Source organism: Guyanagaster necrorhizus (genome assembly GCF_019112545.1).
Source record: "Guyanagaster necrorhizus MCA 3950 unplaced genomic scaffold BT62scaffold_55, whole genome shotgun sequence".
In the NCBI taxonomy this organism is placed as follows: Eukaryota; Fungi; Basidiomycota; class Agaricomycetes; order Agaricales; family Physalacriaceae; genus Guyanagaster; species Guyanagaster necrorhizus.
The window spans coordinates 91,008-111,750 of NW_025064934.1; the positions used below are offsets into that span (position 1 = coordinate 91,008).

The 20,743-nt window shown below is 45.1% G+C and overlaps 4 protein-coding genes across 4 annotated transcripts; all 4 read left to right on the plus strand.

Annotated features, from left to right (window-relative positions):
• The first annotated feature begins 123 nt into the window (after positions 1–123).
• Positions 124–1,061, plus strand: BT62DRAFT_938399 (uncharacterized protein). Its single transcript, XM_043187536.1, has 3 exons — positions 124–219; positions 280–663; positions 727–1,061. Exon 2 carries the CDS (start codon positions 426–428, stop codon positions 657–659), a length of 234 nt encoding a protein of 77 aa, XP_043033566.1. The 5' UTR covers positions 124–219; positions 280–425; the 3' UTR covers positions 660–663; positions 727–1,061.
• A 360-nt stretch (positions 1,062–1,421) lies between these two features.
• On the plus strand, positions 1,422–1,673 carry BT62DRAFT_833007 (uncharacterized protein; the record flags this gene model as incomplete). The annotated part of the gene is made up of 1 exon (XM_043182413.1): positions 1,422–1,673. A coding segment is annotated over one exon (252 nt), but the record flags the coding sequence as incomplete, so codon positions are not given.
• A 13,535-nt stretch (positions 1,674–15,208) lies between these two features.
• Positions 15,209–17,721, plus strand: BT62DRAFT_997967 (uncharacterized protein; the record flags this gene model as incomplete). The annotated part of the gene is made up of 6 exons (XM_043190694.1): positions 15,209–15,473; positions 15,528–15,560; positions 15,613–15,832; positions 15,884–16,059; positions 16,110–17,410; positions 17,478–17,721. Exons 1-6 carry the CDS (start codon positions 15,225–15,227, stop codon positions 17,719–17,721), a joined length of 2,223 nt encoding a protein of 740 aa, XP_043033568.1. The 5' UTR covers positions 15,209–15,224.
• A 974-nt stretch (positions 17,722–18,695) lies between these two features.
• Positions 18,696–20,743, plus strand: BT62DRAFT_643044 (uncharacterized protein). Its single transcript, XM_043181737.1, has 3 exons — positions 18,696–18,812; positions 18,871–18,957; positions 19,007–20,743. The coding sequence occupies exons 1-3, from the start codon at positions 18,791–18,793 to the stop codon at positions 20,635–20,637; spliced, it is 1,740 nt and encodes a 579-aa protein (XP_043033569.1). The 5' UTR covers positions 18,696–18,790; the 3' UTR covers positions 20,638–20,743.

Here is a 20,743-nt window from a genome sequence, read left to right on the forward strand (position 1 = left end):
AGATCCGATAAATGCAGCGGTGCTATACGGTCCCGTTTTACCTGGCAACTATCCTACGCCACGTTTAAACCCCTTCCAGCCGCCGCCATTTCTACCCCCACCAGAAGCAATCCAGCAAGTCGACCCCCATTCTCCAGAACTTTTCAAGCAGAGCATACACGTTGTACGAAGGCTTGTTATAAATCTCCAAAATGAAGCAACAGATGCGTTGTCGGGCATGTGAGCTTTCCTGACATCTTTCACTATGCAGCAGCATTTTTCTCACAGCGTCCATCCCAGCCAAAACGCCTATCATCCAGGGAGTAGCCCTGCACAGACAGAGGGTACTTCTGATATGCTCTTTTTTTTTCGTCGTTAGGATGTTGCACTGACGTTTGATTTTTTTTGTCATAGCGAATATTTCTGCGTTGAAAGAGACGTTCGAGATGCTCTCGGATATAATGCGGCGTACAGGCGTGGGAGCACTCCCTCTTTTGCCGTTTCCACCGCAGCCGGGTGCACCGCAAGTTGTGCCCACTGAGCAGGAGATGATGGTTGACGTGTCGAAGTCCGTCCAAGTGCTTTATGAGAGACTCAAGCGGAGTCAGGAGAGCGCTGCTGTCGTTGCTAACCTTCTTGGAGCTTCAGATGCGCCCCTTCGGGCTAGTGGTCGTAAATGACGAGGTGAGAATCAACTGTCTAGTTCATCGTTCCAACTTTCTAACTATTGGAATGTCAATTCCGCAGAGATATCCATGGCTACATGTCGCCGATCACGTCTAGTAACTTGGGAACCAGATGGTCGTGTACTAAACCTTGAGTGGGTCTTTCGTTAAATAACGAGATTTGACATGCTCTAGTCGCAGTGTTATATCGTGAAACAATACAAACAATCGAAGAGCATAAAGATAACTAGGCGCTGGTGCTGAACAGCAGTTTAAGAAGCCTGGGGAAAGTGTCATCGAATTTATCACTTCAGATGAGAAGGAGCAGCCTTCTCGGCATTTTCATTTTGTCGGCCTGGACGAGAAGAATTGAAAATTGGACCAACTCTTCGCCATGCTATACGACGGAGGCATGAGGTCATCTGTTTGCTGACACCACGCAGCGAATGGATGGGATGATTTTATCTCAATGTACTATAAATACTTAAATCGTCCTTACCTCGTAGCTCAAGCTGCTTCATTGCTATTTGGTTATCATGCGCACCCTCTTCACGACAATGCTTCTCCATCCCTGGAACGTTGCATCTGCGATGCTAATCTCAGGTGCACGGCAGAACCTCGTTGCGATAGAATACAATCCATCAGACCTCTATTCCAACTAGCTCGTCTACCAGGACGCACCGCTGCATCCATCTTTTCCGACAAAGGCCGCGTAGAGTGATTGGGTACGCCTCGCCCACCTTAAAAAAAGTTTCCCAGCTCCTCAGCCTGTCCTAGGGCCCCGACGATGAGCCTGGCGCTCTTAATCCTGTCACTCCAGCCATGATCCAGCTTCCAAGTCCGATTCAAGAGAGTATTGCGATCAGCTTGAACCTAGAACTTGATCGGTCCAGCCTTCTCGCAGGACACGACTCAAGGTACGGTCATTGTTGTCCTGCTGGCAACACAGGAACGACTCTCATTCCTGGCTTAGCTGTCATACCGTTTTCTGGCTACCAAGCCAATGTACTCACGTTGAACACTCAAGTCTCGACTCAACCTGATGGAGTCAGACATTATTCGTATGCCACGAATGAGGACGTTTCTACGTACGTCTTCTCGTGGATGCTCCTTTCTGCACTTGATGTATTCTTTCGCGCCATAAGTTTTACAACATGGTGTCGCCTGCCACGATAATTACACTCGGCCTGCAAAGCAAGGCATGTTGCAGGACGACACAAGTACCTGGTGTCAATCTTATATAAGCATAGACAGTTTTGTCCTGAGTCGACGGTCAATTGCCTTTAAGCAATTGACTGTCATACTCAGGTGAGTAGTAGTCATATGTACCTCAGCTTTTAAGCAATTGACTGTCATACTCAGCCTGGCCTATTATCCACTGTGTGAAAATAACCTGCCTGCAACAGGTTATGGGCCCTGAGCTTTAAGGCCTATTTTGAGTTTTTTTTTCATCTTCACATCTTGCTTGTGCCCTGCTATCTCTCCATCAGTCACTTCACTACTGAAATGATATCACCACATACATTATGCCATCCTTTGACACAATCAAAAAGGGCTTTGACAACCTAAATGCCTCCAATTATGGCAAATGAGAAGAAAACATGTCAGCCCTACTCAAAACTCACTGTGAGTACCTTATCACCATTGGCCATGACCCTGAACCAGAGTTTGCAGACCCTGAGAAGCCAACATACCAGGAGAAGAAGGACTGGAAGGACTGGAAGGAGACTCAGGTATTGGCCACTGGCACAATCTACCTCTGCCTTGATGAATCCCAGAAGGCTCATGTCAAGAGCTGCCTTGACAATCCAGAGAGGATGTGGGACACATTAAAGGCACACCATCAGCAAAGAAAACCAGCAACTCATTTTGTAGCCTATGACAGCTTCTTCAATCTCAAGAAGGAGACAGAAGAGTCACTTCCAGACCTTGCCAGTTGGGGCACTCAAATCATGAGTCATATCTGTGCTCTGCATCCTGCTCATTTTGGCCTCCAGCAGTTAGAAGAAGAGCTTCTTGTTATGGCCCTGATTCATGCACTCTCTCAGCCTGAATTTGGAAACTTTGTCACATCACTATTCCTTCTCTCTGATAAACTCACTCTTGAAGGACTCCACACTGCATTTCACAATGAAGAAAACAATCAGAAGCTGCATGCCAGTGACCCAGCAGTCTCTGTTGCTCTTAAAGCCACACCTTTCCATTCAGCCATGAATCTGGCTACCAATGCCACTGCAAAATGTGGATGGTGCCTTTGTGAGAATCATGCAGAAGAAGAATGTATAACCAAGAAGCTCTCACTTAAACAGGACCATGAACATGCTGCTGACTGTACTGCTGGGAAGCATCATCACAAGGGGGCTGGAAAGAAGGATTTGGAAGCTGCTAACTCTGCCAAGACAAAGGAGGAGACTGCTAGCCAAGCAAGTACTGATTTATCATCATCTGCTGTGTCTCATTGGAATACCAATACAGGTGCTTCTCATCATATGACCTCTCACCAACAATGGTTTTGATTCTATGCTTCACATGTTGTTCCCATTCATCTTGCAGACAATTCAGTCATCTATTCAGCAGGGATTGGGTCAGTAGTATTGGAGCCAGAGATTCAGGGGGAGAAAGGCTCAGTGGTGGAACTTCTTGACACACTATATGTATCAGCATTGAAAAGTAATCTCTTATCACTCTATCATCTTACACAGAAAAAGGGATTTAAGATCTCAATTGCTGGATCAGATGTCACTTTCAGCCAGGGTGAAAAGGTTCAATTCATAGCAACTGTAAACAAGAGCAATATTGGCTATGTCAATGCTACCACATATTCATTCTCAAAATTGACCACTATCATTGCAAACTCAAGCTCCACAAGTACCTGCCAGATGGACAACACACTTTAGTATAGACATTGCTGTCATTGAAACATAGACACTATATGGCACATGCATATAAAGCAGCTAGTAACTGGAATGAAGCAAGAGTCAGATCTTCCAACTGATCCTATCTGCATACTATGTCTCACTGGCAAACAGCATCACCACAATGTTCCTTGTGGCTTCTCAGAGTGGAAGAAACACCTTCTTGAGCAAGTATACAGTGATATCAAAGGTCCAATGCCTGTCACAACCCCAGAGGGCTATTGCTACTGGATAACATTCATCTGCAGTGCATCTGACACTTAGGCCATCACACCTCTGAAGTATAAAAGTGATACCTTTAATGCCTTCAAGCAGTTCAAAGCATATGTAGAGAATACCCATCCAGGACTCAAAATCATTGAGTTTCAGGAAGACAAAGGTGGTGAATATATGGGAAGAGAGTTTATTGACTTCTGTGCTGAGCATGGGATCAAAAGGTGACATACTGAACCTGATGAACCATACCAGAATAGCACAGCAGAACAAGCCAACCACATGATTGCAGAGGCCATCACTGCTATGCTAAATGAGTCACATCTCCCACCATCATTTTGGAACCTTGCTCTCTGAGTATTCATTCATGTCTGAAATCACATCCCCACAGATCCTCTTCCAAACATCACACCCTTCACAGAATGGGACTCAAATCACTGAAAACCAGATATATCCCACTTTTGTGTGTTTTGTTAGGCCCAAGCATCATGTGTGAGTAACCATGTGATAAACAGGTGTCACCTCACACTTTGGGTGATTGTCTGAGTTCATGAGTGTGATTACAGTGGTGTGTCATAAGGCTTTTAGATGGTTTGAGGATAGAATGGTATGAATAAACTTTAGCTCAAAGCTGGGTTGTCGCCAGCGAGAGTGAGCTCTTTAAATACTGTATGTGTCCTGCTAATAATAGTCCTATACTAATTGTGTATTTCTCTGTCTGTTGTGCTCTTTGTCCTTGAGCATCGTTACTATATATAAAAGGCAAATTGTATGTCATCAAGCAATTGGAAGAATAGCAGGCAGTCTTGTGATGACTAAGCCATGTGACCTGTCCAAGCTTAAATAGGGGTAAAAATGATAGGAGAGAGAAAAAATTGTAACATTACCCCCCCATTAAGACTATCGTCCTGATGGCTTAATTAAGAGATAACTCATAGTCGTGTATTGCATCATCAGCAGACATATATTTTTCATTCACCCATTAGTTAGACTCAGGCCCATATCCTTTCCACTTGACTAGATAGTCGATCATTGTTGTCATCCCACTGCCTTTTGCCTTAATCTTTTGGAGTTTATGATATAAGATTTGTTTGATCTCATAGTGTTCTTCATCATCAATGAGATCCAGGAGAGGGGGAGGTGGTTGTTCTTGTGAGAGAAAGGCTGGTGCGATATATGATGTCAATAGAGCTTCATTAAAAACATCATGGACTTTTCACATTATGGGCAATCATAATTTGTAGGCACTGATGCCAATTTTAATGAGGATCAGAAAGGGACCTGTGCATTTATCAGATAGTTTGCATTTGGGGCAGGGCAAATAGAGGTTGGTTGTATCTAACCAGACCTTGTTGTTGATGTTATAGGTCTGGGCTGCTCACCTTCACTTGTCGTATTGCACCTTCATTGTTGTTGCAGCCTTTTCAAGTGTGACAGCAGTTTTGTTATGGATTTTTTCCATAGTAATAGCAAAGTCCATTGAGGCTGGCATTGTCATGTGAAGATGCACTCTGTGTGTGATATGAGGATGACAACCATAGTTGATAAAAAATAGTGTCCATCCTGTTGCTGAGTGTATGCGACTATTGTGTTGGAAGGCTGCTAATGCCAACCATTTGACCCAGTCATCTTGTTGATAATTGATAAAAAGATGCAGGTACTTTTCAACCTCTTGATTTGCTCATTCCATCTATCCATTGGTTTGAGGGTGATATGTGGTGGATGCATTTCATTTAATGTTTAGTAATCAATAGAGGTCATCAAGAAATTTAGAGACAAATTGAGGTCCTCAGTCCAAGATAACTACTTGTAGCATGTCATATTTTGTGTAGACTTCATCATGTAAAATCTTGGCCCATCCTTTGGAAGTGAGTTCCATGGAACATGTGATCGGAATGATTGCTTTAGAGAAGTAGTCAACAATGACCAGAATGGCATCATAGCCATTGCAGTCAGACAGGCCAGTGATCATATCAATGGAGATATGCATCCACAGTGAGGCTGGAATCTCATTTGGGTGTAGTGGGGCTGCTCAAGGTTGAGTCAATATTTTGCCATGCTGACAGGTTTCGCATGCTTTGACATATGTGATGATGTCATTCTCTATCTTGAGCCACCAATATTCTCACAGCACCAGCTCTTTTGTCTTGGCTATTCTCAGGTGTCCTGTGGTGGCATGATTGTGACAGGTGGTGATGATCTCACCCTGAAGACCTATGTCTCATGGAATGTAGATCCACCCATCATATTGGATCAGTCTCTCTTCCATCTTCATCCCTCATTGATGATTGAGTGAGAGGGTGATCTGCTGATCCCATTTATGATTGTCTCTTGTGATGCTTTTGATTTGCTCATGGATTTCTTCCTCTGTTAGCATTACTATGGCTCAGAAATGTTTGGGTCATAGCAATGTGATACCTTTATTGTCTGCCCCCCCCTGATCGTGATTGGCTCTTCAGCTGAGGAGATCAGCCTTTTTGTTGGTGGTACCAGATTTGTGATATAGCATATATTGATATTGACTGAGTTCGGTAATCCATCAGGCCTGCTGGCAATTCAGTTTTTACAGCTGATAGAAGTATTGTAAGTTCTGGTGATCGGTCCATATCTCAAATACTAGAGTAGCCCTGATAAGATAATGTCACTATTCTTCCAGAGTGAGCATGATAGCCAAAAGTTCCTTATCATATATCTCATAGTTTTGTTCAGTGACCATGAGGGCCTTGGAAAGGAAAGCGACTGGTTGCCACTTCCCATCTTGTTCCTGAGATAGTACCACTCCAACAGCCTCTTCACTTGCATCTGCCTCCACTCTGAATTTTCCATCCTCCATAGGAATAGTGAGGATGATGTCTTCCACCAATCTCCTTTTTAGATCATCAAATATGACCTGTTGTGAGGGTCCCCACATTCAGAGGGCATTGCTGGTTAGTTGGGTCATCAGTTGGACCATCTTGCTGTAGTCTTGAATGAAGCATCAATAGAAATTGGTGAATCCCAGAAATGATTGCAACTCCTTCTTTTTTCTGGGCTCTGGCCATTCTGTTACCCCTGCCACCTTGATGGGGTCCATCCAGATGCTTCCTTCTGAGATGATGACTCTGAGGTACTCTGTTTTCAGTACTTTGAATTCGCATTTCTCCACTTTGAGGAACAACTTGTGTTCCCTCATGAGGTTCAACACTTGTCTTACCAACCTCTGATATTCCTCTTTTGTTTGGGACATAATTAGAATGTCATCAAGGTAAATGGTGACCTTCCCAGTGGTGATGAGATCTCTGAAGATGTTGTTCATCATCCACTGAAAGATTGCCAGGGAGTTAGTGAGTCCAAAGAACATGACAGTGGGTTCAAACAGTCCTCGGTTGGTCCTAAATGCCACTTTCCATTCATCTCTCTTCTTTATTCAGATGTTGTTATACCTCCACTGTACATTGAGTTTAGTGTAGTATTTGGCCTCTCAAAGTTTGTCCATTAGTTCGGAGATCAACAGGAGTGGATACCAGTTTTTTATAGTCATCTCATTTAGCTTTCAATAGTCCTGTATGGGTCGAAGCTTCCCATCTTTCTTCTTTACAAAAAAGAAGGAGGATGCCATAGGGGATTTCAAGGGCTGAATGCATCCACTAGACAAGTTTTCCTCAAGGAACTTGTCAAGCTCCTGCTGTTCGCTGACACTGAGGGGGTACATTTTGCAGTCTAGGTTGGCACTGGTGTTTGGGATTAGTTCAATCGTGTGATCCCATGGCTTCAGCTTGGGCAGCTCATTGAAGCTCTCTTTGTTAAAGAGGTCCTTGAAATCTCATGCCTATGTGGGTACCATCTCTTCCAACATCCTCTCCTCCTTTTGTTGGTTAGCTTTTGCAGCCAGTTCGTTAGTGTGATGCACTGCTCAGATGTGCAATTTCTGCTGGATGTCTATTGTGAGGATCATCTCCCTGTCTTCCATTTCCTGATTCCATCGATCTTCTGGATCTTCATCTGGTAGCTTGAATGGGATCTTTCAACAATGGCATTGAGCAAATGTGATCCATCTGGTCTTCCAGTTAATCAGTGGGTTATGCTGTATCAACCAGTTATGCCCAAGGAAGACCTCTTTAGTTCCGAGGTCTGTGACAGCAAGGTTGATATGTTCCAAATGATCCCCGATCTTTAGTCAGAGTTCTATGAATTTAGTGATCGAACCAGCCTGATTTTTTGTTTCATCAGTGTTATAAACCAGGATCAGAGCTGCAGTGGCTCAAGTAGGAAGTTTGTGTTTGTCGATGAAGGCACAATTGATCAAACTTCCGGTACACCTGCTGTCAATCAGGGCAGTGACTGTGTAGATGGAACGAGACATCAAGGTTTTGATCTGGACTTTAGCAAGTAGGTCCTGACCAGCTGCCTTGGTTCATTGGATGAATTTTTTTAGTCCATAGAGCTCATCGAGCTATTCCAATGCTCAGCATCTTTGTGTGTCCTTTATTCCTTTTATTGCTTTGTCGACCACCTCCTCAACATGGGTTTTATGGACCCAATTTTAGAGTATGGCTTTTGCCACAGCCTCATCCCTGGCTTCTCTGATTGCCCTCCAGGTCTATTCAGTATTGAATAGCTTAAGCCAGGTTTTGGGGCTCTCTGCCCTAATTCGGCCTGTGGGTGATTGAGTTCTTAATTGTGATTCTTTGGTGTGTATGTCATAAGATAGTGGTATATTCAAATGCTTGATGATAGTAGATATAGGCATAACTACAGAGATATGATCAGTCTGCTCAGCGTCTGAGGATTGCACACCATGGGATTTTTTGGCCAAAACAGTGGAATCGCTCACTGTCTGGCCTCCTCTTTTACCTCCTCCACCTTAGTTTCCTTCTCAAGTTCTTCATCTTCCTTTTGTAGTTCAGTGATTTGGGCTCAGATGTCCTCCTGGGTTCATTTTTTCTTTGGACAATCTTTCACCATGTGTCTCTTCTGCCTGCAGTTAAAGCATTTTCCTTTCTTTTTCATCTGATTAATGTCCATGGGTTTACCAGCCCCAGTAAAGGTAGTTCCAGTCCTGGTTTTGTATGAGGTCGGGGTCGTAGAGGTTCTCTGTGGTTTCCTAGCAGTTGTCCCTGATTTATTTGGGGTTGGCAGGGTTGGTTTCTTCGTGTAGTCCTGCAGAGTAGACGATTCCACTTTCTGCCTTTGCTACTCTTTGTACATCTTAATGATTCATTCTTTCCATTCATCATAGCCATTCGGCATGAGTATTTTTATGCTAATTGCTGATATCATTGTGATGTAGGAGGAGGGGACACCTTGCTTGAGGGCCTCGACCATTCAGCCATCATTGGCCATGTCCTTTCAGAATCTGGCCAACTTGGTGAGCCGTTCAAGCTTGTCAAAGTAATCTATTGCCATCTTATCTCCTATTTTATACTCCTTGATCTTTTGTTTGTGTACTTCTTGTACTGCCAGATCAATGAACTTGTCATTTAGCATCTGTTTGAAGACAGGCCATGAGGAGTATCAGTAGTGATTCCTGGTGGTGGATCGGAAATTTGGGGAAATGAGGATCCATCAGGTTTTGGCTTTTTCCTCAAGGTATGATGCAGCGAATATGACTTTATTTATGTCACTCCCTAAGTATCTGACATAGACTTCAAAGTACTGTTTGCAGTCCACCAGGAATCAGTTGATATCATCTGATGCTCCCTTGAAGGGCCTGGGTTTTCATAGGAGGTCAGAACAGCATTGGAGGACATTGGCATTTTTGAGTAGTGCTCTCATCAGGTTGAGCCACTCTGAGAACAGGGGCTGGTGCCACTCTGTTGGGGGTCCTGGGAATGAGTGCAGGGAGTGATCATTGGCAATTGGGCTTCCTTTCAGAGCATCGTCCACTCAGACAATTACTCTATCTTGCATGGTGAATCTAAGACAGACTGCCTCAGGGTCATCTCAGATGGGTTCTTTTCCTGTCCCACTAGTCTCAGCCTGGTCGGGGGGTGGTTGCCCTCCTAAGAGCCTGCTTTCTTTGCTGATCCAGGGATTTTGGAATCCCACTGCTGCCTAGAGGCAGATTTATGCTAGCTGTGCAGCTGTGAGCGAAGATGATTGGCCAGAGTCTGAAAGGATGCTCTGGGCTGACAGGGCCCAGTATGTCGCTCTTTGGGGTGGTACTGGGGGGGTTCTCAGCATTGATCATATAGTGAGTGTGGCTTGATAAGCCAGCGGCCAGCTTATGGGGTATTCTGGATGCCTTTGATTGTATTGTTGGATGGTATAGTCTGTTGCTGCCCACCTTAGGATTTCTGTCTTTCTGTTAGTGTCGGAATATACATATAATTGTCCAATTTGCGATGCTACCCAGGTAGCATTGCACTATAGAAAGTTTACCCCTTGCAGATAATACTCCTGCTATTCCCATGTCCTTTCTTCTCAAGCCAACCTTTTTGCTTCTTCTTCATCTGTCTCTTCCTGTGAATCATATGGCGGCCCTTGGAGCAGTTCACTGTCCTCTATTTCTTCTTCCTCATCCTCATTGTCCTCTTCAAGGAGAGAACTGATGGGCCAGCTGTAAATACTCTCTATGACTTCTTGGTGTATCATTGCTTCACTCTCTTGGCTGGATACTCGGACCAGTGACTGGGGGGTCTTTATAAGCAGTGGCTGGTTGACTTCTGATACTGAGGTGATACCTGTTCTCTCCAGTTGCTCTTGTCACCTCCACTCACTCGTGATAGAGGTGGACATTGTGCTAGTAGTCATTATCAATGAGCTGCCTGACAACCCTACTTCTGAGAAAACCTCAGAGAGCACAGATGGGGATATGAGCATTGCCAGGGATCCATAATCTGTAGTGTCTGAGGATGGACTCATCACTTCCAAAGATGGAGTCTGCACTAGGGGTTTATGAGAAGGGAGGATACTCAGGGGTTGGGAGCCTCAGGTATCATCTAGTTTGGGTGCCATCTGTCCAGTGTTCCAGGATTCCACTACTCAGGGTGCTGGGCTCTCTGAATATGGGGGTTGAGAGTGAGAGGTTGGCTTGTATGGGTGCAAGGACACTAGTGACCTCAGGTCATAGTCCATATCAGCTGCCAACATCAGCCCTTGCCAGTCAGGCACTTTCCACTTCTTGCTGCTTATCTCGATGCTGCTCATCATACTGTGTGGCTTCCTGCCTCTGCTGGTCTTCTGACTCATGATGTACTGGCTGTGGCTCATCCTGCCTCCTGCACTTCTCCTATTGAACAGCATCATCATAGTTGAAAGGGATGGTGAAGTTCCAGGTCAGGAAGTACCAGTGAATGGTTTCTTCCTATACTCGTCATTGTTGCTCTTCATCATTTGAGGAGATCCCCCCCACCCTCGAGCTGGTCCTGGAGAGAGAGTGGAGGCTGTGAGACTGGCTATGAGGAGATCTGAGGCTGGATCGCTGAGCCATCCAAGGGGCATCAAGAGAGTCTCTGGTGTAGTCAGCAATCCCAGGGGTTCAGAGGGTGGAAGAAGGAGAGGGGGACTGATGGAAGCAGTCTTTCAGGATGTCCTCATCCTCATGGTTGGGGGCTGGTCCTGGTATGAGTATACCATACCTTCTTGGGATGCCAGTGTCTGTGTTTCTGGATCGGGGAGAACATTGTCCTCCCATTTCTTCTTCACCATTCCCCTGATGCATGCCACTAGATCTAGCTTCTGGGGGCTGATAGGTCATTCATTGGGATTTGGGGATGTCATGTAGAAGAAGGTCAGAGGTTACATTTCGTAGTATTTCATGGATGTGTAAGAATTCATTATAATGTCTAAGGGCCCAGACAGTAATTGAGTGGCATCTCCGGCACAGCTGGATGATCACCAATAATCCTATCAAGGTCCTGATGATGGAAGAGAGGAGTTTGAAGAACTCATGATCAAAATTTGGGTCAGTAGAGGTTGCAGGGGGCATTTAGTTTCTCAGCACAATTAGGCTTGAGAAAGGGAAGTCAAAAGCTTCGAGCTAATTGTTAGGCCCAAGCATCACGTGTGAGTAACCATGTGATAAATAGGCATTATCTTGCACTTCAGGTGATCATCTGAGTCTATGAGTGTGATTACAGTGGTGTGTCACAAGGCTTTTAGATGGCTCAAGGATAGAATAGTATGAATAAACTTTAGCTCAAAGCTGGGTTGTCGCCAGTGAGAGTGAGCTCTTTAAATACTGTATATATCCTGCTAATAATAGTCCTATACTAATTGTGCATTTCTCTGTCTGTTGTGCTCTTTGTCCTTGAGTATCATTACTATATATAAAAGGCAAATTGTATGTTGTCAAGCGATTGGAAGAATAGCAGGTGGTCTTGTGATGACTAAGCCATATGACCTGTCTAAGCTTAAATAGGGGTAAAAATGATAGGAGAGAGGAAAAATCATAATATGTTTGGATGCCTTGCATATGTGCTAGTATGAAAAAAAGAACATTGAGCATTAGAGTCACACACCCAAAAATGTATCTTTGTTGGGTATCCAGAGAGAGTAAAAGGCTGGCTATTCTGGAACCCTTCTACACAGTGGTTCATCACCTCTAGCCATGCTGTATTTGATGAGCATGTATTTCCTGGAAATCACAAAAATATTATAAATCCTCTTGGTGATGATACATCTTCCACAAACAGACATAACAGCACAGATACTGCTATACCTGATGGAATGATGCCTCATCAAGGGAGAGAGAACATACCTACTGATAAGCCATCTCTGTCATCTGAGCAACTCTCATCATCATCATTCTTGCCATCTAAGCCAGCTCTATCCACTCTATCAAATATGCAAACACCTCTAGGATCACCTCTTACTCCACTATCAAGTCTTTTGACATCTCCTACACCCTCTTCACAACTTTCATGTTCTCAGGCACACTTCAAGCCACAATACAACTCCAAAGGTCTTATAATTCCATCTCCAAACACTGGACATGGTTTTCACTGTAAACATTCTGGCACCAATGTGATGAACTCACCAGACTCAGATGAACCCATTTCTGATCCCATTGATGAAACCACTGCTGAGCCAGAGCTTACTGAGACAGATGTTGTTGCAGGAATGACTTTTGTATTGCATGATGATAGCTATATCACATATACAGAAGCTCTTGAGCTTACATTTCAGACAGCAGTAGAGATGGCAAACCAAGCATCTGTATCCAATGATGAACCAAAGACACTTGCAGAGATGATGACTTAGCCAGGAGAGGAAAGTGAAAAATGATATGAGGTAGCTCAGCAGGAATTGAATGCACTGCAGGAAAGTGGCATCTTTGAGCTTGTGAAGCTCTCTCCAGGGTGAAAGGCTATAGGTGAAAAATGGGTCTTCAAAGTGAAGTGTAACCCTGATGGATCCATTGAATGCTACAAGGCACACTATGTTGCAAAAGAGTACTCACAGTGGCCAGATTTTGACTACACTGAAACCTTTTCTCCTACTCCAAAATGGGCAGCCATCCAAACAGTCCTCACTCTTGCTGCACTTGAGGACCTGGAGCTCTGGAGCATGGACATCTCATCAGCATTTCTGAATGGTGATCTGAAAGAGGAGGTATACCTTCAACAACCAGAGGGATTCAAGACAAAGGACAGGAGCTGGATGTTTCATCTCTTTAAGTCCATCTATAGACTGAAGCAGGCTGGGCATGAATGGCACAAAAAACTCCATAGCACTATGACTGAGATAGGCTTTGACAGAGTACACTGTGAACACAGCATATGGGTGTACAAGAGAGATGATGCTTGGATTATTGTTCTGGTGTTTGTCAACAATATAACAATTGCTGCAAAGTCCATGGAGTCTGTATGACATGTTGTCAATGATCTCAAGAAGCACTTCAAACTTCATGATCTAGGTCCAACTTCATTCCTCCTCAGTGTCAAAATACACAGGGATCATCTAAACTGAATGCTCACACTCTTTCAATCACAGTACATCCAAAAAATCCTAGAATGCACTGGAATGTCTGACTGTAACAGTGTCAGTACTCCTCTTGATCCACACACTAAGCTATCCAGCTCAATGTCCCCTGCTACTCTAGAGGAATGGGAAACCATGTGGCACATCCCATATCTCCAGATCCTTGGCTCTGTAGCATACCTGGCCATCACCACTTGTCCTGACATAGCTTTTGCAGTCAGCATCCTATCATGTTTCAGCAAAAACCCTGGATTGAGGCATTGGGAGGCCCTGAAGCACCTCCTCAGATACATAAAGGGAACAATCAACCTAAAATTGACATATTCACCTGATGCTACAAACCCAGTGCTGTTCAAAATGTACACAGATGCAGATCATAGTGGAAACCCAGACAATGGGTGCTCAACCTCAGGATATGTTGTCAAGATGGGCACAGGTGCAGTCAGCTGGATGAGCCAGCTACAATCTATAGTAACCTTATTGACCACAGAGGCCAAATATGTGGCTGCCATCTCTGCTGGACAGGAAATTCTGTGGCTGCAAAATCTGTTCACAGAATTTGGCTTCCATTATCTGTCACCATCTCCACTGCTGATTGACAACCAGTCTGCTCTCTCTGTTGCTTGCAATCCTGATCATCACAGTCATGTCAAACATCTTGACCTTCACTTCTACTGGTTACAAGATGAGGTTGAGCAGAGGCACATACATATTGAACATCTTTGCACAGAAGACATGCCTGCTGACATCTTCACAAAAGCCTTAGGGAAGGAGAAGATGACTCACATGATCAGGCTGTTGGGTCTTGAACTCTGAGAAGTATTGTGTCAAGAAGGAGTGTTGCAGGATGACACAAGTACCTGATGTCAACCTTATATAAGTATAGACAGTTTTGTTCTGAGTCGACAGTCAATTGCCTTTAAGCAATTGACTGTCATACTCAGGTGAGTAGTAGTCATATGTACCTCAGCTTTTAAGCAATTGACCATCATACTCAGCCTGGCCTATTATCCACTGTGTGAAAATAACCTGCCTGCAACAAGGCATCCCCATCTTTCTCAAGCTAAGACTTATGGTTCTCTAGATTCTGCACAAATAGTGATTGCTGGATGCTGAGCTGTCCTCCTTTGATGGGATGGATGGACTCCAAAGACCTCACATTCAGTGCATTAAGTCGGATGGTAGACAAGGCAAGGGTGCAGGTCTTCTTCTACTATCAAAATTGCATGATTTTACATTCTTCCTGCCAGGAAATCATCACAACACCCTAGCTTAGAGAACAAGGGTGGATATGAATTCATGAAGGGTTACTTTCGCGTGCTCAGGCTATGCCTCTTTTTTTAACGTTGCTAATGTTGCACTTAGCAAATTGTGTCGATATAGTAAAAGAAGGGATTTTTATGATTCGTCAAGCGCGTCAGGAGGGGTATTCGATAAGATACCTAATACGTCGTTCTCTGGCCCTCTTTAAGTTATTTAAAATTACTGGATAAAAGGGGCAATGTATCTGATTCGTGCTACTTAACCTTAACCTTTGTCCGCAACAGTCATGGATATCGACCCCATTTATCTTTCGGAAGACGAACCATCATTACGAAAAACGAAAAGGATCTCGCATGGCAATTCTTGGCCTCCTCTTACCCACTTTGATCAAATGTGGACCCAATATAACCGATGGGAATACAAAGAATATAAAGAAATTAGCGAGGGCGGTGGCGTGACGAGCATTGTGGACGACGAAATTTTTCGACTTGTTCGTCTCAGAGCCTTCTTTAATTCGTTGAAAGGATTTTATACGGTGCGTCCACCCTGCTACCGCTAGATAGACAAGAATGCTGAAAGGGTGATACAGGGTCGTTCAGATCTAACCGGACGCTTTCGCGCCGTAAGCATGCTGCCATTTCTCTTACTCGATGAAAAGCCGATGTATATGATAGCGCTTCGACTTTCTTTACGCGCGCTGGGAGAAGCTGAGAGTGGATCTTGACGCTCTTGCTGCTACCGCCGAGCCATATCAAGACGAGTGGATCGATTTCCTGGAACAAAAGCACGAATACACAAATTACAAAATGACCGACGAGGAGTTATGGAAGCAGTTTCAACAGAAATGGCTTCTCCCAAGTGAGGCAGACTATGCAGATATCATGAGAATGGCCGGTCCGTGAACGTTTGAACTATTTCTTCGGCATATCTGATACTGTACTTTAGGATCTGGTCCGAAGATTGCGCACGATGCGGAGCCGAAATTTCAGAAACTTTTGATAGACCACCTTCCTGATGAGCTGCTCGACGCAATTTACAAGCACATGGATATAACAGACTCACTCCTTTTGTCTGCGACCTGCCGTCGTATGCGTGCTGTATCTTTACCATTTATCTACACAGTAAGCATCTCTACCCGATATTTTCTTTTCCTGACTTTCAGCTTCTCCAGTCTCGCAATCTGGGTCTGTACCAAAATACCACGGCGATTTTGTCCCGGAACGCCATACAGAAGGAACATGCAATCAAGGATCTGCTTAAGGCCTCCGTTCGGGCCCTCGAAGATGCTTATTTCCTCCTCACCCGCCCCGATATTACCTCCAAATTCCAGAGCATAAATGTGTTCAATCATTGGGACATCACTATAACTTTTCACCACGATGATTTTCCACCCAGCCTTTTCCTCCCTGCCATTTCCCATACCATCTGTGCAGTCCTGGGCCATTCCATGAATTTGACCAACCTTTCCATGTTTACGTTTCCCCTCCACAGTCACATCTTCCAAGCTATCGCCGCATTGCCACACCTCCGCACCTTCAATCTAACTAGTTGTCCTATCGAAAGCACTATAACTTCCCCGCAGCTGGTTCAAGTCAGAAATTTGGCTGTACATATCCGAGACGAAGAGTCCATCTCCACGTGGGAAACTCTCGCTCTCTTTCCGAATGCTATCAATGTTTTGTTCTTTCATTCATCGATATTTACGATGCAGCTGGCCGACGCTATCACCTTGGACCGGTTTAGTCATCTGACGCACCTGTGCTTGGGGAATTTAGTCGAGACAATCTTTCCCGATATTGTTCATTTCCTACACGATACAACAGAACATCATCTTACACACCTAAAGCTTATATTCATAAATCCCATCGATGATGCCAGCCTCTTCGTTCTCCTCAACGAATTGCAGGCCCATCCCATGGAAATTCTTATCATCGATGGCTTGCTGGAAGGAAGACCCGCTATCATCAGGCGTATATCCAGTTGTCTCCCTGGTCTTACCGCACTATCTCTCTCTCGGCGAGAAAGCCAGCGCCAACGAAAGACTCGATTCACATGTTCCTGGCCCCTTCCGCCGTTCGAATATGCGCCATACTTTTCTTCCTTCTCAAAGCTGCGTTATTTCGACTGGAATTACCGTATGAACCGTGGCGTTACGAGCTGGACAATGCTGGTTATTGAAGGGAACGACAAGTGCGGTCCCTGTGGCGCACCGTACGAGCTCTGGGAGAGCAAGGATGGTGATCTGGATGATAATGATAGCCAGCACCCCCTGGTGTCGGTTTTTGCTGCATATAGCCCTTCTTTGGAGACAGTGACTGTGGGAGGCGGCGGAGGACTTCCTTTCGCGTCGTGGGGTATTGTTCGCGGAGGCGATGGCACGACAATATCGAAAGTGGTCCCAACGTCAAAGCTTTCTGGCTCCGCCCGAGGAATATGGAACCCTAATGAGTGGAGCAGAGATATTGATTCATGGTAGCGTGTGCTGCGTGCGGGCTTCACTCAGTGATTGATCATTGCATCGATCGCCGACTGCCAATAGCACTTCCTGCCGATATGACAAACTTTGCTTTGCAGATTGGGATGTCAAGTCCGGTACGAACCCTCTCGAACAGCTCCGATTGATATACACGTATGCCGTCATTAGCAAAACCATCATGGTTCTCGGCTATTTCCCTAGGACGTGGGCAGGTGTAGGACGGGAAGATAGAGTTCATCGGGGCGGAACTGGAATTATTTATGGGAGAGAGGTTGCTGATGGAGACGAAATTCATGACAGCGAATAGTTGAATGCGCCAATAAACTTGAGCGATATCGAATAAATCAATGGGGTCTTGACTACGGTAAATTTATACCTGCAGGCTAAATATAATATTTTGAACAGACGACTATCCTGCGAGGGTTGGTCACTTGTTCTCAAAGCGAGGAATAGGTGGTACAAAGGACGAAGGTGGACTTCTCCCGAAAGAGAAAGCCTTGTGCTTTGTGTAATGGTAATTGGAAAATAGCGAACAGGAACAGCTGAATAGCTGGCTTGTGTTCTGAGGAATGTGAAAGTGACCGATAGCCATCTTTTTCAACAATGCACCTGATACAGGTTAAATTAATTGGACGGCAAGTAATAGTCCGAACAATGGGACTGCCTAGAGTTAGCAACATCATGACGTCGTCGGGTCGGGCGGCGGAATAGTCCTACTACTGAGGATTGCTTGTCAGCGGCGTGCGATCCAAATAAATATTTCCTTCCCTCCCACATCCATCATCCTAAGCGGTAGTAGTCACACTGTTCGTCTACCTTCGTGACATGGCCTTTATTCTGTTTAAAATAGAAGTACATAGTGTTTCTTTGGCATTCCAAGCACCATTCTAGGGTTGGAAACGGGCCTTGCAGCAGGGTGGGACCTCAAAAGCCTTGGCAAGGTGCGCGATTTTCTTTTCTTCTAAAAGACATATTTTTTAATTTGATAGCAATATGCACCTAGCTCAGAGAACAAGGGCGGATATACATTCACGAGGGGTCGCTGTTGCGTGCCTTAACGTTGCTAGTCCTGCGCTTGGCAACAAATTATATCGATATACAACAAGGGATTTGCGCACTTCCTAGATAGTTTATTAAAGCGCGTCAGGGGGGTTGGATGGGATAGCTGATACGTCGCTGTGAGTAGCATTAAATTTTATCTCTCTTCCAAGTTCAAACGTTCATTCCCTGACGCCTAGTGTCCTCTTTCTTTTCCAGAGATCCGACGATGTCTGCAGAAGACTACTGTTCCAGCTCTGGTTATCAGTGGCCCCCGCGCACAGCATCCCTGAAATTATCTACAGCGGGCTGTTATACCCAAAAAGTCGTGTCTTGTGATGCCTCGCCACTCGGTCCATTGTAGGTGTATTTATACGAGGTCGCTTTTTTCTTGACCACTCACCTCACCAACTTTTAGCCCTCGTCCTGGAGACGTTCATATACACATTACCCTTCTCTCGCCCATCATCGCCACTCTTTTACCTTTTCACTTTCACACTCCAAGGTAAGCTATCTTTCTGCTATTAGTGGCTCGCAACTAACAACATATACAGCTATGTCCGGCAACATGAACACAGATATCAAAGTCTCAAACGGCTCACCACCGGGGGAAGAGCAAGCATCGCAGGTCGTGGGACCGATCAATCGACTTCCTGTGGAACTTCTACTGTCAATCTTCGAATTTACCACTTTCAGCCCGCCCGACTCTACCGCGCCTTGGCGCCTCATGCGTATCTGCAAGTCCTGGCGAAGGATTGTCACATCGCACCCTTTGTTATGGACCACCATAGTCATCAACAACTATTCTGCGTATCCCGATGGCTTTATCGAGATGGGGGCCTTCTCCGCATTCCCTGTGCCCATGGCTTATCTTCATTATTCCTCTCCTCTTCCTGTGAACATATATGTTTCAGTTCGTGGAATGCCTAGACCCAATATTCCTTTCACCAGAACCCATGCTGGTGTCTTGTCACACATCTTCAGGCGTTTTTCATACCGTATCAGGACCATGTGTTTCTCTTTCGACTCTTGGGAGTTTTATGGCCTCTTGACGGAAGGTCTGACTCTAGTTCAGATGCCCATCTTGATTCGATGGGAAGCCCAGTATATCACAGATCCACGTGCCATCTTTCATGAGGATTTTCCGGAGTCTAAGAACCTAGATTGCTGTTTCGCGTCGGCCGCTCTCACGGCAGGCACAACCCAAAAACCCGAGGTTGTTTCACGTGGAATCTCACTGTATCCTAATCTCAGGTATCTCAATCTGATGAGCACTCCCATGTCATGGGACATGTTCTGTCCCTCCAACCTCATCGAGTTACATATTCATCGTCTCCCGCTACAATACCGTCCTCACCCTAATCAGCTCAGACAAATCCTCGAGTTCAGCCAGGATACGCTTCAAGTCTTGGAACTGTCCGGGACAGTATTCCAAAATCATGCCTTCGACAGTCCACTCACCATGTCGCGCGTCCACACCCTCAAAATTGGCTTTTCCCTTGCAGAAGAGCTCCAGTGTCTCTTCCCCCAACTTCTCTTACCAGCGCTTACCTCGCTCGAAGTGAACAACCTGGATCGCAAATCGACGTGGTTTGGACGCCCTCCTGAGGATATGGTGCAAGCGGCAATTGCTGCATTTGAGGTTTTGGCTGGGTGTTTGCCCCTCGATCAGTTGAAACACCTTCGTCTCGACTGTATCACCTTCCAATTACCTCGGAACAAACTTCTGAGTGCAGGACAAGAACACGTGTCGTTCCTCTTCCTCAACAAGCTCACATCGCTTACCAGCCTCTCGTTGTACAGCCCTGACGTCATCACCCTTGGGTGTATGAGTGACTTCCCCGATATCCTTCCGGCGCTGAAGGTCTTGAAAATCTCGACGCCCGGGGTGAATTACTATGAGCATATTCTGTCCTTCTGGCAGGAGCGTGCACGTATGCGTGCCTGTACAATTCTGGAGTGTTTTGAACTAACGCTGCCAGTGTGCGCGAAGGAGAAGGCCGAGGCGATTGTTCAAAGGGATGAGGTATTTGCGAAGAAGGTCGTGCTTAGATATCAGCCGGATTTGCATCCGCCTCTTTGGATGCTCGAGGATGATAGGATGGAAGATGATGATGCCGACGAAATGGACGACGAGGAGATGTATGAACTGGAAGGCGATATTGATGAGATGGACGAAGATTAGAAGGTTTGATACTCCTGTCTATCGTAAGTCTCTCCAATGTAATATTTCATATTACCGAATAGTGACGAAGCACAAAAGAAATTCTAATATCTGGACTGCATTGTTT

What these genes read in the sequence shown, in the direction of transcription:
- BT62DRAFT_938399 (XM_043187536.1), top strand. Translation starts at nt 426, where the DNA reads ATGCTCTCGGATATAATGCGGCGTACAGGCGTGGGAGCACTCCCTCTT.
- BT62DRAFT_643044 (XM_043181737.1), top strand. Translation starts at nt 18,791, where the DNA reads ATGCCTCGCCACTCGGTCCATT. An exon ending in GCCTCGCCACTCGGTCCATT is followed by an intron (nt 18,813 to 18,870) that starts GTAGGTGTATTT and finishes ACCAACTTTTAG; the next exon opens with CCCTCGTCCTGGAGACGTTC. An exon ending in TTTCACTTTCACACTCCAAG is followed by an intron (nt 18,958 to 19,006) that starts GTAAGCTATCTT and finishes CAACATATACAG; the next exon opens with CTATGTCCGGCAACATGAAC.